Here is a 21,933-nt window from a genome sequence, read left to right on the forward strand (position 1 = left end):
CCTGTGCCTGCATAGTCTGCTGCATCCGAGGCCTGAGGAACAACCTGCATGCAACAAACCGTAACACTGAACACCAGCCGCACTTACCAAACCGCACTGCTAATAATTCCGTATTTGTTGATGATAATTTGTCATTCAGTTGGCTGAAGCTGATGTCCGTAAACTGCTTTATTATTCAGCAAAAAAAAAAGACTTTAGAGGTAGAGCAAGATATTTTTGGGTGTTTTGAATTCATATGATGATTAAAATTGTAAGGAGAGACAGGACGAGATAAGCTTATGCTTCCATCTGCCCCTTCTCAAACTAATCTGTTTGTACCTTCATATGGACGGCGATACGCTTGTGTAGAGAGACTTTTTGTTCATGGATATTGTATTTTTATATGTTTGATCAAATCGAATAAGTAAGGCCTCAAACTTGTTGACGAGTAACTTTGCGATGATCTCCTAACTCAAAAAAAAAAACAACAATTCTTTGTTTCTGCGCCTATTTTAAGCGTGAACGGAACATAACCCTTTCTGGCAGTCTACAATTAAATAAGACATTTTGATGTGATCTGAAGTGAAAAGATTACATCCTCTGCAGCTCATCAGTGTTTCTCTGTAAATGTCATCACCTAAAAGCACCAAAGAAAATCAAATTAACTGATGAAAACTAAAGTGAAAGTGTTGAGTTGCTCACTAAAACTGCACCAAATCTAAAAATACAACACGACCAATGTGCATTTTCATCAAAAACAAGCAGAATTTTTAACAATTCAGATGCTGTACTTAGCAACAATCAAAAGCTTTGATGTCTAAAGGTTGACGCCTTGAATTCTCTGTTTTCTGAGGTCATCTCTGCCAGTGAGGCTGGTTCTGTGCAGCTGAGTGAAAAATCTCTAAAACGCTGAAAAGATTATGTAAGACGGATGCTGCTTCAGTTTTTTTTTTTTTTTTCATGATTGAAAGATTCTAAATGTAATAAAAGTATTACAGGGTTAAGGTTACATTTACTTAGGAGCGGTTTCACAACAGCTGCTTTCATGCCAGCGTGCAGCGAGCGCTTCACAATCACCAGCATTTCATCTTCAATGCAATTCAATACTCGTGAAAACAGATGGTCAGGATCGGATCAGGCAAGCATGTCCAGACTCGCATGTACCTTTTGACGGCCGTGAAGTGGTTCGCCGGTATTGTCGCGGAGGAAATCTCCCTGAGTGTCCTGGGTTACATCACTGAATATCAAGGTATGATAAATGATAAATGAGTCTCAGAGAAAAGATGCAGGTCTGCTGTTTTTGGCAACACGGCAGCATAGAAGGGGGCTTAGTTAAATCTATTAAGTCTTTCATATTCAACCATTCCCATTACATTTACTCGTAGTTTATCCTAAGCCTGATAAAGATTTGATCCACACGCAAGTTAGTCAACAAGGCAAATCAAAGTGCTTTACATAAAACACAACATCTCACATCCATTTAAATATATTTCTAAAGAGTTCAAGAGGAGGGGGGGGGCTCACATTGAGTCAGAGATAAAACAGGACTGTAAAAGTTACAGTGCAGCTCAAGATATTAATCAAACGCCTCAAGTTGATTTAATAAAAGGCAGCAGACAGAAAAGCAGAACTGCAGCCAGAGAGCTGAGAATAAAACAAATATCGCTCTCATCCATCCATCCCTCCATCCCTTTACTATACCGGTTATCTGTTAAGCGTCACGGTGGGGGGGGGGGGGGGGGGGGTGGCTGGAGCCTATCCTAGTTGACATTGAGCAAGAGACAGGGTTCACCCTGGATGGGTCACCAGTTCATCACAGAGCCATGAGGAGCAATTAGGCGTTCAGTATTTTGCTCAAGGACACTTCAACGTGGTCACCGGGGGAAGTGAGGATCGAACCAGCAACCCTGTCGGTTGCTAAACGGCCACTCTACCTCTGAGCCATGCCGCACCTCCTCAGAAAACTAATGTGCCTTTTTGTTTTGTGCATTAAACTACAACATTGACCATTTTTGGAGTGACCGTCAGTGAAAATGCATCAATGAAAATCCCTCAGATTTCATTGGACCAATGAAAAAAGTGGGTATGGAGGAAAAAAAACACAAAACAAAACAGCGGCGCTGCAGATAAGCAACTGTCTTACCTGTCAACAGAACAGGAGAAATGTTGGAGAAGGTCTACTACTTCCACCAGTTGGTTTATCTTTTGATTGCATCCAATGAAAATGCTCTCTCTGACCCCTCGCTTCGTGGCAAAAAAGGGTCGAGTCTTTTCCCGTTGTGAAAGAAGCATCTGGAAAGAGCTGATCGATTGTTTAGAACCTCACACAAACACCACCATATGACTCGTATCACTACCGTGATCTGATTCAATCAATCTGAGAGTAAATTATTTCTGCACATTTGTCTGCTGGCAAACTGGCTTCATCTATTGATCAGCTGCAGCCAGCTTGCCAGTGTTGTCCCTCTTGATTAGATACATATACACAATCTATAAGAAAGTGTCCGTGACGAACCGACACAAAACAGACAGCCGTGTCATGCCGTCGCTTAGCGTTTGTTCCACTTGCTACTTCTCACGTTGCTCAGATGTTCCTCTAAAGTGCAGGAACTAAATATGGAAACATGAAATGGGGCTTGAAGAAACAGTCGGTGAAGAGCAAGTCAAAGCAGATGGAGCTGTTACTTTTAATTTGAGTGATTTTAGACGCTACAGCAAAAGGTGGCGAGTCCGTCGCCGCATTCCTCAAGATGTGGCAGCAAAGCACACGACATGCGCACACACACACACACACTCACACACTGACAGTGCTATTGATTTTATGAAATTTGATCAATTGAGGGAGCTACCAGAGTTTGTTCAGGTCAGGACGTGATGTGGGTCCCCTATAGACTCTCACCAATTCCCTGATAATCCAGCTGGTAGATTACGTAACACCGCCTCAAGGCTTTGTGCAGAGCGGCCTGCTCAAAAACCTCAGAGGGAATTACATGCAAGATCTCTGGCCTCTCTGTAGGGTGGAAGCTGATCTGGAGACGACGACACACACATTTCACATGGCTTTACAAAAGCGATTGTTAGTATTTCCCGCTGAAATAGTAAACTCATGTGTAGGTTGTTGATGTTGCAGTCATGGGGGTTTTTAATGTTTATTTCCTGCCAGATTAGACATGCCTCTATGCAGCCAACATTGTGCGCTTCCTCGCAAGTGGAACACGGCATCACAAATGCATACAGCAGCACTTTGTGATGTCAGCAGCCGCTGTTGGTCCATCGTTTCCACGCTATTTGATGTGCATAGCGTTACATCAGCAATGCTCTGAAAAAAACAAAAACACAAAACCCAGAGGTGTACTTGAGGTTACAAGGTAGCGCTGCTGAGAGAGCAAAACACCACACTTTTTGTTGACATCTGCTGGTCTTCAGGTCAGAGCGGAGCTGTCGGCTAATCAGTTCCGATTTTACTGAGATGTGGAGAAACGCTTTTACAACACAGTCAGGCACGCAAGAGATTGTGGCTCACGTCAAGTCGGGTCAAGTTTTCTTGTATTTATTATTGACTAAATGTGTCATACCATATCTAGGATATTTTTTAAACTTGTAATATACAATTTTTGATGTCTGAATAGTTCACAAATGATAAAGGAATCGTCAGTTTATTTTTAATCTCACTACCATAGTGGACCAGTGTGATGAACAGGAATTGGATAATTTGACAAAATGGATCTTCTGATGTTGAAACATTTTGGTGAAACTCATTTCTTTCCAAATGGCAGAGCCCTACTTTCACCCTTGGTTGAGTTTAAAAAGACTGATTTTCTATTTGCAGCCGTTCAGCAGCAGTGTCTTCCTGCCACTCACATCAGAAACCAGAGAGCCCAGCAACAGACTCAAGCGCCACATGGTGTGTGTGGTCTGAGGAAACAAATTAATTCATCAAAGTCATTTTAAAGCCTTATTAAGGGAAACGCAGCCGTAAAATGCCACAATTTAAGGGTTACTGGCGCTCCGTGAATTATGTAATCCTGTTATGTCCTCTTGAGAATAGTGTGTTCACATAACACGAGCTGCTAGAAACACCATCAGATTCTCCTTGACCACTTTTATTTGGTTTTCGGATAGAAATGACAAATGGATGGACGGAAGCAGTTGGAGGATTTTCCCTCTGTTCCTAGAAAAGGCTTTGTTGGTTTCTAGGTTTAACATGAGGAATGCCTGTTTCAAGGGACTGATGCCCAAAACAGAACATGTCATGAGAGCTGCGTGAGCCCCGGAGGATCGACACTCTCACCTCCACTTGGCACAGAAAAGGTTCAATATTTAGAATAATGAAGTGGGAGTTTGTTCCGTGTGTTTGGCAACAGGACAACTGACACCATTGACTGTCAGTCAATGGCTTCTGTGTTGCTATGGCAACAACCTTGTTGCTCCACTCCAGGGTTAAATCTGTAGAGAAGCTTGTAGAAAGCAATGGTAAAAAAAAAAAAAAAAAAGAGAGAGAGAGAGAGAGAAAAAAACAAAAAACAAAAAAACATGGCTGCATGCATGAGTCATCTGCTAACACATACAAACCCAGCTCTCCAGTTTTATCAGTACGAGCAGCCTGTCAAAGCTCCCTGCATGGTTTTAGCTAAACACAGCCAGAGAAGACACCATGGGAGAACAAAGGATCATGGGATACGGTGGTGATCACCTCTGTGTCAAGCATATTGCTAAATAAAACTCCAGATCAGCAGGCAAGATTTGGGGAGACTGGATGTGTTCTGGTTTCCATTTGAATTTCCATTTGTTTATGCAGAGAGCAAAAGCATATTCTGAAACACGATCTCCCGACCCTGCTGCCATCATGGCGGATCAGCTGCAGTATCATTGCTCCTGACCACATCACTAACCTGTACCATCGCCTCAATAAACACCGTCCAATCTTTACATCTTTGCTGGGAGATGAACACAGCTTTGCTTGTTCTTGCTGATCTTCATAGTCACACCGTCAAAGGTGCTCTGTGAATTTTCTTACAATCATAAACGTTGTTTTCACAGTGGATATAGTTATGGAGAAGGCACTGACTTCATACCTAAAGGATGTCCGAAGCATTATTTCATCTATTTTTACAATACCCTGTATTCCTCTTTGCTACCTTTTCAATTGTCCTGCAATTCACTGGACCACTGGAGCGAAAGCATTGGTAATAATGTGTATTCCGTCATCTGCATACATGCATGTAGTTCTGTTAAGACAAAGATCTGGACCTGCTGCTGCTCAAAATCAGAAGTGAGGGTGTTCGTAAAGGTTCTACCAGGACAACTCCTAGTCTACGCAACCTTTTCATTAATCACTTCTACGGATGTAAAAAAAAAAAAAAAAAAAAAGGACCGTCCAAAACACAAACGAAGGTTCAGCACATGTGAATTGTACACACATAAACACTATAATAACACGGGGCTCCCTGGTCTCCCTACTCATTTCATCATTACTCCCATCATCTCAACACTTCACGATGAGACCCCCTAGTCTGGTTTACCAGTACTCAACACTCACATCTGTTTTAACTCAGTCAGTGAGTCCCTGACATGTTTTCAGAACCAGCCCAGGTCCGGTAGAACAAATGCTGCACAGTAACCCCGGTGAAGGCACAGCAAAGCAGATGATCATCGTGTATCAATGCACTCACGAAAGGTAGTCGCATATGCAACTATTGTGTTGAGAGTTGAGAGCCCTGCCATTCCAGAGATTCCTCTAACTGATTATCCCTATCAGGAACAACATTTCGAACCGTTGTTATTCAGATACGCCCCTGGTGCCCCACACGTCTCTTAGAATCCATGCTCAGGTTCCACTTATCTGCAGATTATTCATGTAGTCTCAAAGAAATATCACTTTTGACAGTCAGATCATCATTTACTGAAGAGACAAAACTTTGTGTTTGAATGACCCTCAGGGCTCCATCCCTCAGGTTCTCCAGGAGCTGCCTCTAAGATTTACTGAGTGTCTCAGGCAAACCAGCAGCCCAGTTGCTTGTTCAAATATTGATTTATTTTGGCCTCTGAGTCTCCAGCAGATTTGTTTGGGTAGATCTACTGTGACCAGGATGCTTCTCTCTGTAAAGTAAGAGGATGGTAATCTTAGCCGATGTGATGTCATCCACTGGTTCTTCCTGTTTTAAGGCCTGAAGTTTGGACATTCCCATTTTGGCTTTTTTTTCTTCACAACTGGGGGTGACAATATGGAGGAGGAGGAGAAGCTGGAGAGATTTGATACGCAGCCAGGCTGCTTAATCATCTTTAAATAAAAAGAATGAACATCATTACGTACTCAAGAAGACTTGAAACTATCAATTAAGACCTATCCTTGATAGATGGAATACATACATACATACATAGAAATGTTAACTGAAGGAATATATTAGATTTTTGGTCATTTTCTCAGAGCGCAGTGCAGCTCTAAGGCACATTTACTTGACTTTTCAGATGTGGAAAGTCTGTCCCATTCTCTGGAATGGAGAACACCCGGTGACACTGTGAGCTTCGTCAGTATTCGGCATCAGAAATGCTCTAAAGTGTTGAACTTTCACGGGTTTGAAGTGATAAACATGTAACGCACAGAAAGAAAACTGCAGCTGTAACCTCCGGGAGGTAAAAACATCCAAATTGCTGGTTTTAACTTCCTTTTTTTGCTGTCACTGTGATATTATGTTGGTACATTTCTAAACTATTCTGTTTCAAGCAAAGTCTGCAATTGTGACCATCACACCTGCAATACAAAGCAGAGACACAGAGAGGAAGTGGCATGCTGGGCCTCATTTTGTGGTACTGGTGTACTACATTATTAGTTGTGTACTCTATATGGTGAGCCGGTTGTTCTCCTTCAGTACATCTCAACTTTACAAATGAATTCATCATTTTTTTTAAACCAGTATCACCAGTTTAACCAGTGCTGCTTTATCAGGGCAGTCGTGTTGTTGCAGTGCAATGCTGTGAACTGAGATTAAGCTCTCCTTTAATCCTCCTCCGCTCCACATGACCTCACCGTGATGCACAAGCCAGTGGAAGCTGTCATTGGTGTGCTGCATGTTCTCCTGTGTAACCTGCAGCCAATCAGAGCTCCTCCGCTCAGCATCCACCCCCACTGGGCCACCAGTGGTGGAGTGAGTCAGGAGAGAGAGAGAGAGAGAGAGAGAGAGAGCGAGAGAGAACGTAGTGGGTTTCTATGAATGGGAACATGGAGGAGAGGACTCTGGAGATGGACAAACCCAAATACCAGGAACTCGACCCCCGTCTTCATCAGCACGCGGATGTCTCTTTCTGTCGCTATCATTCCCCTGTCTGTCTTTACTTCCTTTTTGTGCTCCAGTTGTTCCACGTGTCTGTTAATTCTGACAGCGTGTGGAATGATTCATGACTTCTTTGTGCAAGTAAATACAAAATCCCTCCTGCCTGGTAGCGCTTTGAAATGAATACCAGATTGGGAATGTCAGGTGCTGACGCGTTATTCATGAATCAGCTGTATGTATGCAAAGATTATATATCGGGATGACTGCACCAATCCACGTATCCAAACGTGTGCCATGCACTTATTTGTACGGGATTGTGAAACTATCTCACGTAGCACGAGACATGTCACTGTTCCATGCACACAGTTCAAATGAATTGCTTTGGAATACTTTTCAATTTAAAGCATTTGGCTCATGACGCCAATAAAAACAGCAAAAATTATTAATTTAATTGAAAATTAAAAAAGCTCTGGTAGAGGAATCAATAGCGGTACCGGCAGGTGTGTACTGCAGTCGGATCAGAATTTTAAAAGAAAGAATTTGTGGATCTTTCACATGGTAACTGGGGGATTTAAGAATGGAACCAGCGACCCTTCAGCCACTCCACCTCCGAGCCATGCCGCCACCGCCGCCCTGGACATTTAATATTACAGTAACCCGCCACGATGCAGGAGTTCTAGTTTTATACATTGAGCTATGAGTGCAAGATGATTGATCGCCAGTGAGGATATTTGTGGTTACTGTGGTTGTCATGGAAACAGGACTGTTCCCTGTGGTGTTGTAAATGGAAATTTGCATTTTTATTCCAACTTGAGTGCAGAAGAATAGAAGAAGCAAATTGAAATTGCAAAAAAGAAAAAGTCCGTTTGTTGTAGACAACAAGAATAAAGCAATATTTATCTATCTATCTATCTGTATATAGACATAGATTAGGGTTAGATTATAAATAAGATTTATGTTAAGGTAGTGCAGTGTATTTTAGAGAAAAATGCTTGACGTGCTGGGATCCTGAAGCAGGCAACAAATCAAATGCAATTTTAAAAAGTTACTCAGCTGTTTTGAACTGTGAACTTGTGAAGTGGCTCATACAGGCTAGTCTATTAACTATGAATATAAAACATGTTGTGTAAATGGCATTTATGGAGAAAAATGAAAAACAGATGAAGTCAATGGAAGAAACTTTCCAAAAATCTACACAAATGTGAGAGAACCTCAAGCTGAAATCCTCAGAAGCTACTGCATCTCTTCCATGCGTACCTGATAAACTGTTAGGTTTTCATCGAACTTTAGGAGTCGGTTGCTTTAGTTAAAAAAAAAAAATGACAGGAAAAAAAAAAAAACAGCACATGGACTGCAATAATATTTCCTGCAGCACAAATCTACATTTATTATAGTTACATGTACAACCGCACACTCCTCCAGAGAGAAGCTTTTAAACTGAAAGCGACAAAGTGAAGGCCTGAATGGAGACAAGATTTGTTCTGTTTTTGTGAAAGGATACACCATATTATTCAAGTACAGGCTCTGTTTTGGCCGGTGACTTTGCCAGGCTGGTGCCGGGCTTTCTCTCAACACCTACTGGAGGGATTTCCGTGAATATTATTAGATATTGTGTTTATAAGCACATGTATGTGTGTGGGAGCTTTGCTGTTTGAATGACAAGCTTCACGAATAGAGGTCTGATTGCTACATTGGTCAAAGGAGGAAAATCTTGATCCTGATAACAATATGGCTGACTGGGACTCTTAACGGAACGCAGCCATTGTTGATGTAAGTATACGCGCCCCTGCTTTTCCTGCAGCGACAGGTCAAAATGGCTGCCGTGAGAGGGGCCCATTCTGGACATCAATTTAATCAGCCGAAAGTGCACACGTCTCTGCCAAGGTCCATGAGGCGTCCTGAGAAATCAATACAAATGCTCAAACATATTTTTGTGAAACCGAATACATCTTGACCTGCTCTTTAACCGATCTGTATGATTAGCGGACTGTTGCTAATCCCACCGTTGGGACCGGCATGAGTGGCAGGAATGCAGCTCATCACTCAGAGTAATACAGGGCTAAAGAATGTGTTTAAAGAGTAGCACTTCATAAAGTAGTTACACTGACAAGGGTTCAACTGCAGTCAGAGGGCACTGCTTGGTTGGAGATTTGCCAAAATCCTGTAAATGAGTAACTTAACATTAAAAAATAGTCCAGTCTTCAGTTTCCATCATGAAACCTTCCTGCTCTCTCTTGACATGGACATCTATGAACATTATACCCGCTTGTGTGTGTGTGTGTGTGTGTGTGTGTGTGTGTGTGTGTGTGTGTGTGTGAGTGTGTGAAAGAGGACAAATTTGCCTACATCCTAAGGAAAACATCTTTGTGTGAAGAAGGAAAATTGTGGCCATGACGACAAGTTCAACTGACATTTTATAGACCAGCTTGACCCCGACTGCCTCCAACTCTCTATGACATCACACACTTAAATGCTCTGTGTCTGCAAAGCAAAAGCAAAATGGGGGGGGGGGGGGGGGGAGTAAAAGCAGGGAACACTTCATCTATTCACGCCATGATTTGGATCTGCGCCAAAATGTAGTGGGTTCTTCCCTGGCTCCCTCTTCCAGAAAGTTTTGAAGGTAGGAGGTAAAAGTTGTACTGTTCCACTGGCCTGAGACTTCATCCCTCACGTCCTACTGTAATTTAGAGGCCATAAGCGAACATGAATTCAGTTCAGGTTGATATCCAACCTAATTTGAGCTGGTGAATAGAGAAGTTGAGTTTCCATGGTTACCTTCATCTGGAGGTGGCCTAGTTATCTCTGTGACTCATGTACGGCAAGTCTTCAGTCCTTCAAATGACCCCTCCTCCTCCTCCAACTCACGCTGACCTTATTGAGCGACACGCCTCCTCCACCACAGATCCGCCGCGGTCTGACCAGATGTGGAGATTTACTGCTGCAGATCCACAGAGCTGTGTGGTATCTCCACATCCGTCAAAGTAGAATACTGGCACCAGTTCACTGCAGGATAACAGCGACTGCTGGGGAAGTCTGAAATGTGGTATGAAGTTTGAAATCGCAGGGATTGCTTCATCCATCTGTGAAAATCTCCTGGTGATTGTAACACTTACTGTGCATAGTAGATCAACAATGAATGTCATCTGCTTTCACATCAGGACTGAAGCGCCCACTTCCAATATCAATTAAAACACAGGATTATTTTTCTCTCCCACAGTAACTGTCCATGCTCCCTGGCTGCAGCCCTGGCCAGAGCCACAACAGACAGCATCCTGCAGACCGACCTCTCCATCCACCACCTCAATAAGACCGTAGAAGATGGAGCTGACCCATTACCACGTGAGTCCCGTGAGACACACACACACACACATACACACGTTCAGAGGCACAGACAAATTAGGTCTCTCTCTCTCTCACTCCATCCCACACACATACATGTGCATAAAGCCACCAGGGCTTTGTCCCACTTCTCCCACGCAAAGCTGCATTAAGTGGTATTTGACCACTAGAGGGCAGAATGAAAAAAAAATCTGAGCAAGGACAGCGATCACTCACTCGTCATTTTGTTAGGAACAGGCATAAAATTAAAGCAGTTAAAAACAACAGCCCTGTTTGAAACCATCCCCTCAGAGATGATGATGTGAACAGCTACAACTCCCCAGCTCGCCTGCTCACCCACTCCCATGACCACGTCACCCCTGTCCTCCAGAACCTCCGCTGGCTCTCTATCCAACAATGGCTCAATTTCAAAGTTGTCCTCACCGCCTCCTACCTAACCGGCCGGCTCCGCTGCCACACTCCTCCTGCAGCCTCCGCTCCACTGATGCCAACCTCCTGGACCAAAGAGAAGACCTGGGGCGATAGCTGCCCCCTCCCGCTGGAACTCCCTCCCCAAACACACTGTAGCAATCTGTCCAAAAATTAAAAACCACCTACCAAAACACACGTGTTCAGAACTGCTTTTAACCTGCACTACATTTAACATATAAGGTGACCTTGAATAACCTGAACGGTGATCTGTAACTAGGACACGAATGAGGCAGAGACATTTTTTGAGGAGGTGTTGGAGAGTAAAACAACCAAAAAAAAAGGATGCTTCACAATAACAATGATAATTTCTCTGTTGCAGTTCGAGGGAACAATGAAACAAGGAGGAAGAGACATCTTTTTAATCCTTAAAAAAACAAAAACTAAACTGACTGCTTCAACAGTAGGCCAAACCAGACAGGATCTGAAATGAACAATACGATCAAAATACATCAGAACGAATAAGGTAACAGGAGACAAGGACATTTCTGAGCTGGCGGGACAAAAGAAAGACGGCCAGACGAAGATAAACCGATAAGACACAGAAAAAGGAGGGAAAACACCTAAAGCAGGAAGTCACAAACTAATAAGTGTCACATGAGCATCAAAATTGCCTCAATAAAACAGGAAGTAAGGAATACAAAACCTAAGACAGGGGAATATACACTGGTAGAGCTATGGATGACACACAAGGGGAAAAAAAACCATCAACCCAGGAACAACATGAAATCCCAAACTCTACACTTGAAGAACCACAGAGTTTTAGCTCAAAATAACAGCCCTTCTGTTCTTCAGGTATTTGTAAGGTATTTTGGGTGGTCTTTGTCGCCAAATGCAGGTGAAGTTTAGTGTTGCGACAGTTTGATTTTCAAGAAAATGAGACACGGCGAAGGTCGGACTGTCTCTTCCTCTCTCTTATCCATCTCACTGTATCTGACCATTTTACCTGCAGCTAAGATTATTAGGTCGGGCAGGCTTGTGTACACACAGCCTTGGTCTGGGTTTTTACAGTCCCGCCAGGCTCTTTCTCTTCCACCAACTTCTCTAATGCACTCTCATTGAGGGTTTCTATCATCTGCTTTGCTGAAAAAGTCAAACGCCTCCTGGGGGGGTCTCACCATCCACACGGGGACGGGGACTTTTCTAAATTCAATTATGACGCAGCATAAAAAAAGTAATTGAAGCTGGTTTATTGTGATTTGTTCCTTCAAATATTTCTAAACAGTATCTGTGCAGTTCATACCACCTGAAACCAGTGATGTAGAAAATGTAAGCAACTTTAAACATTTAAAAAGTAGAAACTCATTTACCACTGCAATTTAATTTGCCAGATTTAGATTTGCTGGTGGCAAACAGAAAAATATCGAATCTCTACGATGCCTTTTATTTTCCTGAAATATGCAAAAGTGCCAAAGTATAGCTGTTCATCACATGAAAACCCCCCAAAAAAGTTGTAGCCTGCCTTGAGATTCTGACCTAAATTACTTTATACTAATTTTTAAATTTATGTGTGTGTGTGTGTGTCTCAGAAATGGAGTCCGTCAAATTGGCCAGGCTGGTGTTTAACAGACTGTTTGAGATGTGCTGCCTGTGGATGAAGGAGCTGCCCTACCGTCGCCGTCCGCAGCCGTACTACGAAACCTCCATCCACGCCATCAAGAACATGAGGCGCAAGATGGAGGACAAGCATGTCATCATCCCTGACTTCAACACGCTCTTCAACGTTCAGGTGGAGACATCTTAGCAACACCGAGTGGCAGGTTGCCATTAATCATTTTAATTTTTCAGGTTGTACCAGGACAAACTTAAGGGAGGAGTCGACTATGGGCCAAGGTAGAAGTCATTATATTTGGGGGGGGTTTAACACAGCAAAAAATAGCAGTTTCTTTAGATTCACCTTCGCAGGGGCATGCAATCTACAGAGTGCCCTTCAAGTAATAATAATATAGGGTATGCATTGACGTCATTTTCCTTTTTCTCACTGCGCTCACTGTGTTATTTTCAGAGAAAAGGCCACTGTACATTACCCGCTCAGCACCAGATATTGTTAGCAGCCAGCAGGTGAACACAGTGGCACATTTTGCAGTTGCAGAGCCAGATGTTTTTCTCCAGGAGTTTAGAGACCAAAAATGAATGAAAATGTTTCCCCGTGACAAATTAATCCTATCAACCTGAAATAACATGAAGGAGGTGCCTCTAAAAAGGATCCATTGGTGCTGGTTAATCCAAACGCGCAGGTACAATTAACCTTCACGATCACCACCACGAGTTTATCCAGACTCTGCTGTTGAATGCAACAGTTTACGCTGACATTTACACCGCACACATATTTTGTCCAGGTCTGATTTGTGTCATGGCAGCGCAGTTGGCAGTCACCTCTCAAATCTCAGATCTCTTCAAACACAAGATGCTACAAATGCTGAAATCTAAAGAGAAAAAAAAACAACTACCTTATAACCTTCATGGTTTCTCAGGATCTGGAAGAGCAGGCTTTCTTTGCCGTGTTTGACGGACACGGTGGGGTGGACGCTGCCATTTATGCCGCCAACCATCTCCACGTCAACTTAGCACATCAGGAATCCCTCAGCCAGGACCCGGCCGAGGCCCTCTGCAGAGCCTTTAAAGTCACCGATGAACGCTTTGTGAAGAAAGCCTCGCGAGAGGTAACCACGTCTACTCTTGTCTACCTGGTCTGGGACAAGCCAGAGTACTGTGTGCCATGACTACTTCATAGCTCTACTACTACTACTGCTGCTGCTACAAATAATACTGCTATCAATTCTGCGACTACTACAAATACTGTGACTTTTACTTTGACAGAACCTGCGCTGCGGCACAACAGGCGTGGTGACGTTCCTGCGGGGCCGGACGTTGTACGTGGCCTGGCTGGGAGACTCCCAGGTCATTCTGGTGCGGAGAGGAGAAGTGGTGGAGCTGATGAAGCCACACAAACCAGACAGAGAGGTAACACACATCTGGTTAATTGGGCCAAAACTGATTCATTTTGGTGTGTTGGTAAATATTTACGAATAAAACCTGATTAATGAATGAGTTTATGAATTTGAGTTTCTTTTAAATGATTCCATCCACAGTCACTTGTTGGAATCTCATGAAAAAAAAAAATTGATACATAATTTAAAGGAGAATTTCTGATTAAAATATATCAGCCTATTTTAATGTTAAAAAACACACTGTACCAGAAACACATAAAATACACACCATATAATTTGACATAACACAGCAATGTTGACCTTTCTTAAAGGGCTGTGTGTGTGTGTGTGTTGCTGTGTGTGTGTGTGTGTTGCTGTGTGTGTGTGTGTGTGTGTGTTGCTGTGTGTGTGTGTGTGTGTGTGTGTGTGTGTGTGTGTGTGTGTGTGTGTGTAGACTTCAGTTAAAGTTACACGTCCGAAGCAAATTTCCAAGTCACAAGCTGATCATCCCTAGAAGCCAAGATATAAAGGAGCCGTGCAGGGAATAATTTACCAAAATGCTTTTCATTTTAGCACAATTCTGGCATTGTTTGAATACACTAACGAGCTATCAGAGCTTTTAAGGTGATGTAAAACGATACGCTCTTAGCAGTTGCCAGGCAACAAAGAGAGACTCCAGGAAATTACTGATCGTGACCAAGAAAGTAGTGTGAATGATAACACATCCTGAAATGTTTTTTCAGATGTTTTTAACACATTAAACAACCAAGATACAGTATAACATATGTCACTGTAAACACAAAGAAAGCTCTTCAGCAAGTGATTTTACTGATAAAATTCGGTCTTAAACTGATTTTTTTTTGGTCCCAATTATTTTCCCTTGTAAACTAGCGTGATGGGAGAAATCTCATGAGAAATGTTCTCATGCTCATATTTGTTCTCAGTTTACTTTTACAGACAGGGACTATTTGCAGCGCCTTGCTCCTGATGTCTGTTGTGATTTTTTTTTTAATGCCTGGCAATCACCCGGGCATGCAAAAGCTTTCATGGTAGAGGAGGGAAGACTAAATTAGGGGGCTGATGGTTGTCTGTCTCTATGTGTTGGCCCTGCCATGGACTGGCGACCTGTCCAGAGTGAATCCCGCCTCTCGCCTGAAGGCTGCTGAGATAGGCTCCACCCCAACAATCCTTAACAGGATAAGCGGTAGAAAATGGATGGATGGTGTAGTAAAGCAGATATTGTAGGAAATGGCAGTGCCGCACTGCACTTGAACACATTATCGCCACCTCTAAAGCCAACTGTGCTCCATGTGTGTCTGCAGGATGAGAAGCAAAGGATCGAAGCTCTGGGAGGCTGTGTGATCTGGTTCGGGACATGGAGGGTTAATGGCAGTCTTTCAGTATCCAGAGCGATAGGTAAACTACCTGCTCAGACTGACACTCGGTAGTCATCATGTAGTGTATTTATACTGGACTGATACTGCAACCAGCCTCCTCTGTTAACAGGCGACTCAGAGCATAAACCCTACATCTGTGGCGATGCAGACCATAGTATCTTCCCATTGGACGGCTCAGAAGACTACCTAATCCTGGCCTGTGACGGCTTCTGGGACACAGTGAGTCCAGACGAGGCAGTGCGGGTGGTTAGCGACCACCTCCAAGAAAACGCCGGTGACACCACCATGGTAGCCCACAAGCTGGTGGCCTCGGCCCGTGATGCAGGTTCTAGTGATAACATCACTGTCATAGTGGTGTTCTTGCGGGACCCTCGCTCACCACCACCCACTAGCACTGAGGATGATGAGGAGGAGGGTGTGGTGGAAGGAGAGGTGGAGGAGGATCAAGTTACAGAGGTGGAGGAGGAGGAACAGGAAGAGGAGGAGGAGGAAGAGGAGGCAGTAAGGGTAGAACGCAGTGGTGGTGAGGGAGGCAGCAATGCGGACATCGGGGGGAAAAGTCGTGGCGGCTGGCCCCTGCAGCAGTGCTCAGCTCCCGCTGACCTCGGATACGAAGACCGAACGGACTCGTTCACGGACAGAACTAGCCTCAGCCTTCTGGGGCCCTCGCTGGAAGGCCGCATCTCCTTGACCCGGAGCTCTCAGCAGCTCTGCTCCGACTTTAGCCCCAACCTCTTCACAACCTCCTACATCTCCCAAGAGCAACGCCCACTGAGGCGCAGGCCCTGTTTCCCTTTTCAGGAGTCCAGCATTGCTAGCTTCACGGACCCTCTGTGTCCCCAGACAGCCATGCTGTTGGGCCAGGCAGTGAGGCAAAGCCGCAGGCTTGGTCACGGTACTCGTAGGTGGTGCCGGAGATGGCCAGGCAGATTCAGAGAGCTGCTAGGCATGTCACCACCGGGCCACCTGCTGCCCTACATGCAACGCTCCTCCAACTGGAGGCCTGGAGTGGCCGTGCCTCACCTGCCCCACGACGCCAACATCTGAAGAGGTGACCTGAACCAAACCATCTCCTTCATTTACTCCGTCCTGCACCCTCAGCCCACTCACCCACCCACCCACCCACCCGCCTCTGCCTTCAACAACACATCTTTTTTTTTTTGTTGATAGTTTAGGTAGTTGTGGCTCCTGCAGTCATAAGTGATTATTGAATCTCTGTGGGAAGAGTGGTCCTGTGTCCAGAAATGAAATGTTTCTCGATGTTAACACAAGCCCTGCTTCTTATTACAGTAGGTGAAGCGTAAAACTGCATCCCCTCCCTCGTGACCACTGATCAGTCAGGATGAAACCGTGCAGAGCTCGGAGCGCAGGTTTATCAGGTGTCTTCAGACTGATGGTGAAAACCCCCACAAGGACAAGGACAGACATAATTTGCTGTATGGAGCTCAAAAAATATTTGAGCAAACAGCTGCCATTCATCTCACATCGTGTGACTTTGTGAATGAGGAAAAGGTCGAGGGTTTAGAGGCAAAACCCTCCACTCACTTTCAGCTTTCAGTCTGAACGCACATCAGGACGGTTTATGATCGGTCTCTCTACACCCTTGGCTGTTCTTGTTTTATGTGTCATCACTTGAGCTGGAAACCTGAAAGTGTTTGACTGCGATCAGGCGGCTTCATCGCTGATTTCTTCTTATTCTTTCTACTTAACGTTGCCCCAAGTACAAGTGTAGGGTGAGGTGACACATAGCTTTTGTCTGGAGAGAACTGTCAAGGATGTCAAGCGACCAAACATTCAATTAAGCTCTAATGGCCGAGCTCGCCTCTGTGTCTCCTAAGCAGTCCTTTGCTGGCGGATGATGAAGTTCAGAGGGGAGGCCAGAACAGTTGTTCAGCAGGTTTCTGGGACTGAAGGCACATGCTGTCCTGCCCCTCTCATACGGTCAGTGACCCAGCCATTATCCAGCCGCAATTTGTCTACAGATAAAAGCACTTAACACTGGATTATAAAAGATTAGCAGTCTCTTACCTGAATAAATGCTTCACGTAGTCCAGTATTTCAGATGGAGATCTACTCATGTGATAATGTTTTTTTTGTTTTTGTTTTTTTTGGGGGGGGGAGGTGGTAAATATTTTGTTCATGTAGGGCCACATAGTTACAAGTCGGTTACGCAAAACTCACTGAATATTGTGCACAACCACGTTAGGCCAGAAGAGTTGCAAGCTGCAGAACACGTGCCTTCCGTGTGTGTTACTTCTTGCAAGAGTTTGATGAGAAAACACCACTTTTGCTTATGTAGAATAAACAGCTCGGAGTCAGCTGGACTGTGTTCATGTAGCCGGGGAGCAGGGAAGATCACTTTTGGGAAACGAGCGTTCACATAACACCAACAAACAGGCAACACGGTCGCCCCCAGAAAAATAGATCAATTTCTGCTGTCAGGCAATATAAACAAGAAGAAACAAAGCTCACTTGGTCAAATTTCTTCTTCTCAGTTACAGTATTGACCGTTTGGTAGCTTTGCTAGCCAGAAGGCTAACATTATATTTGCTACACACAAAAAAAAGCTACATGAAGATGACAAATTTACATAAGTAAACTGAAGTATTGTTTGCTGTGACCGAAATTAACAAAAAAAGATTTACTTGAAGAGAGAGAATGAGAAATACATTATTCATCTTTCACCGTAAACACTGCCATCTCAAGTCTCTTAAACTTTCCTCTCTCCTTGTGGGAGGGTGACACTTAGTTCATGTGTTCTCCCACCTTTGCGGATGGAACTTTCCTACTCCCCGGTTGTTCATGAATGCATCAAATTTGCAGGGAACAGCTAGCTCAGCTTGTGCAATAAAAAGATGAAAAATTCTGATCAAACAAGCGAGATGCAATATTTTAAATGATGAGGTTAGCGAGCCGTTTCTTCCTGTCTCCAGTCCTCACGCTAAGCTAAGCTAAGCTATGCTTAGCTAAGCCAACCGGCTGTTGTTTCCTTGAATACAGACGTGTAGGTGGAATCAAACTTCTCATCTGACCTTCAGAAAGAAAGGGAATAAGCATTTCCCCTAAAATATTAATTTATTCCTTTCTGAATCATTTGCACAATTTGTAGCTCAGTAGTTAAGAGAGCAATGTGTTCTACCTGTGAATAAAATGCTGCCGTTAATATTCCCTTCTGCAAGAATACCACAGAGCAAACATCCTGGTCATCACCTTCAGCAGGAGCAAGATGGCTCCCTCTCAGTGTAATCCCCCCTCTAATAATTACATCTCTCTCTGATCTGACAATGACAGTATCAGCACGAGTCATGTCTGCAACAGATAGGAATGTTCAAACTCAGTTATTCACCATATCACCTAACTAAAAGAATAACTAAAAATAAAATAAAATACTGGTTTCACAAACCTATCACCAAATATAGTTGGTAGTCAGTTCAGTAGGGTTCCTCTTGAATGCTAATTACCTAATATAATTACCGTACAGCTGCATAATCGTCAAATAATAATCCTCCAAATTTAATATTTAATATTATATGCATATTAATCCCTGTCTAATAAGCCTATGAAATATTCCTGTCATTAGCATTAAGACTTAATAAAGCATTACAGTAACAAACCACTCTCAGCAATACTGTGCTAATTTAGATGAAAACTCTTAAAAATGCCCCTGCCACACACTTAAACGGCTACAATTTGCTTGTAGGAGCAAGTGACGGTTCAATTATGCTCCATTCAAATACACTTTGTGAGCTTGTGTGTGTGTGTGTGTGTGTGTGTGTGTGTGTGTGTGTGTGTGTGTGTGTGTGTGTGTGTGTGTGAGTGTGTGACGTGGGAAGTCACGTCCACAAACAATTAACTGAGCTCCAAAATCATAAATACCACCAGAGGGAGGAATTCTTCTCAGGAAAACAGTAAACATGACGCTGTTATGATACCATAGCAGAAGCCTTGTTCACCTTTTGACCTTTCATTTGTCACCACTTAAACACAACAGTGAGATATTTGTAGCTCCAAATTATCAACAGTGTTTTAATACTTAGTCCTCCAGTTCACGGGTGAACTGACGAGTTTGTGGAAAAGATGATTGTTGCTGAAAGATTGTGTCAGCTGTTTGAGACAATAAAAAGTCACGGTTGGGTTTTTTTTTGGGGGGGGGGGGTTTGGTATGACTACATGCCTAATTTCAGTTGTAAGTTTGCTACGTTAGCATTACCACAGTGGGTCGTGCAGTAGTTATCCAAACATTCTAACATTTGCCGCTTGCCAACTAGTCCCAGTTGCTAAGCTACGTTCATCTGGATCTGTTAGATTTTTCCTAACATTTCCAGCACCAAGTCCCTCCTTTGGTGAATGCGCTGAATTTCGCTGGGTGAATCCCGCCTGTCTTCCTAGCTCTGTCACTCAGAGGTCACGACACTGAGAACCATCACATTCCCCTTTTCGACTTTGTGGAAGAAGGGTTCCTCGTCAACATGCCAGAACGTTGTCATTCTGGGGGATGTCTGGCGTTGAGGAATGTACTCTAGACACACTCAAAAACAACAACTCTGGGTTGTTTTATGGAAGCAGGCATCGCTGCATTCGTTGTCTCTTGACACGTTAAGTCATGTAGATTATGTTTGTGGAGACAGAACTGACCATGGCATCTCTATCCATCACCAACTCCTGACAGCAAAACATGTCGTCCTCCTCACTCTCCAAATCTGTCACTCATTGGGCACCGATCAATGAAAAATCACTGTCATTTCAAGTATTTACCAAGGCGTGTGTGTGTGTGTGTGTGTGTATTGAGTACTAATTGTGAGTACTGGAGAGTGTACATATAATAATTCTGTCTCGTAAATCAGTGTTTTCCTCTGCTTCATGAGGCCTGACGGGTTTCTTATAGAACTGAAACTCACCACCTGAGAATGTGACATTTTGGAGCAGGCGTCTGCACATGGAGGAAGGTTCTGGAGGGTTGCAGTGTCACCGTTTCATCCTGCTCTCTCACTCTGATATATAAAAATCTGGGGACAACAGACAAAGCATTATAATAATACTAATCACCTTTGTAAAATACTGTAACCAATCTGCAGCTTCAACTCACAGTCGATATCAGCCTTAACCAAACGTTTTGCCAATCAATTTGTATCAGTAGTTTGTAAGTTTTCATTCCACTCAGGAGAGGAAGCAAACTTTTTTGAGGGGAAATTCACTTCCTTGCCATCCTTCTCAGAGATGAAATAACAATTTAAAACCATGACATTGTCATTTGGGAATCAGACGCAGGGTGCTGGGACTGCCTTCCTGACTGGGTGCAGTGATTTGATGCAGCACCTCAAATTTTTAGCTATTAAAATGTTTGTTGATGACTTTAGAGAGGATGAGGAGGACTGCGTCTGGACCAACCAAGACCTTCAACTTGATCTATAGAACCAGAAAACACAGAAGAAGAACTAAAGATTCTGGAAGCTGGGTGGGCGAGATTGAGGGACGCTAACGCTGACCACCCACTTTGATTCATTGCGCTAAGCCAACTCCCGGTCTGCTGTTCTCTGTGGATTCCATCGCGCTACGCTCAGCGGACAGAAGAAAGAAGGGTATCTATCCTCGAGTCCGGCTCTGGGGAGAATGTCAGATGAAGATATTTCCAAAAAAAGTTTGCACGTTCCTTCAAATATTCAAGCGTTAGATAATTAGCCATTGGAAACCATAGTGAAAGTGAGCAGCTGCATTGCAGGACTTTTAAATCATAGATCATGCAGCGATCAAGCAGACCTGCCACACAAAGGATCTTCTCAGGATCTTGTTCGGAGGACGGAGCTGTGGGTTGGGGGTCTCCTCTGACCTACCAATCTTCCTGTAACCCTTTTTTTTTTTTTTAAACCATATTATTTGTGGCCTTAACTCCCTTGCGCACAAAGCCAGAATCATCAGAAGTATCCCCCCCAAAAAATTAACAAGGCTGTGATATGCATGTGTTCTTTTTTGGTCTTTGGAAAAGAACCAGTTTCAGTGCAATCAAAAACAAACTTATAAACTCTGAGCTAAGCACGCTGACAACTGCAAATCAGGACTGGATGGAAGAATTTGTGGTAAGCCTGCAATAGCAGAATTAATTTTCTTCTCGGCTTCCGTATAAACCAAAGTATCGGATAAATAAAGGTTTATCCTGGTGATGCCTTTCATGACAGTCAGTCGCTCAGACTTGTTAACGACACAAACAACAAATGTAACTTAACGCATGTCCAACCTTGCAGGAAAAAATGTGGGAATCGTGCAAATCAGAGCAGTTAATCAACGGGGAGCAGTGGAAGTTGGAAACTATGTTTGCCAATTCTTCCAGTTGATGATGGATTTCATCAGTGAGCAAATATTTTTCAAAATCAGGAGATACATATGAGATTTTGGAGATTATCCTTTACTTTTTGATGTACAGTATTTGACCTTTATTCTACCAAGATAAACCTCATTGAGATTAAAAATCTCTCTGGAGCCTCCTGTCCAAGACGGGATGCAGCACTGATAAAAAGTTGGGGTGAACTATTGAAGTCCATATTCAATTTCATG

General features: G+C 43.5%; 1 protein-coding gene across 1 annotated transcript in view; it reads left to right on the top strand.

The window, feature by feature from the left end:
- The window catches only part of ppm1e (protein phosphatase, Mg2+/Mn2+ dependent, 1E), a 32,622-nt gene extending 13,093 nt beyond the window's left edge, over positions 1-19,529 (top strand). The window contains exons 3-8 of the mRNA XM_086225698.1: positions 10,468-10,589; positions 12,587-12,786; positions 13,532-13,720; positions 13,878-14,021; positions 15,310-15,403; positions 15,494-19,529. Coding sequence (XP_086081824.1) covers positions 10,468-10,589; positions 12,587-12,786; positions 13,532-13,720; positions 13,878-14,021; positions 15,310-15,403; positions 15,494-16,431 — 1,687 coding nt within the window. The 3' untranslated portion in view covers positions 16,432-19,529. The remainder of the gene's footprint in view (positions 1-10,467; positions 10,590-12,586; positions 12,787-13,531; positions 13,721-13,877; positions 14,022-15,309; positions 15,404-15,493) is intronic.
- Positions 19,530-21,933: the final 2,404 nt, after the last annotated feature.

Source organism: Aulostomus chinensis, chromosome 15 (assembly GCF_037954235.1).
Source record: "Aulostomus chinensis isolate RoL2024-O1b breed Wild chromosome 15, RoL_Achi_v1.0, whole genome shotgun sequence".
Lineage (NCBI taxonomy): Eukaryota > Metazoa > Chordata > Actinopteri > Syngnathiformes > Aulostomidae > Aulostomus > Aulostomus chinensis.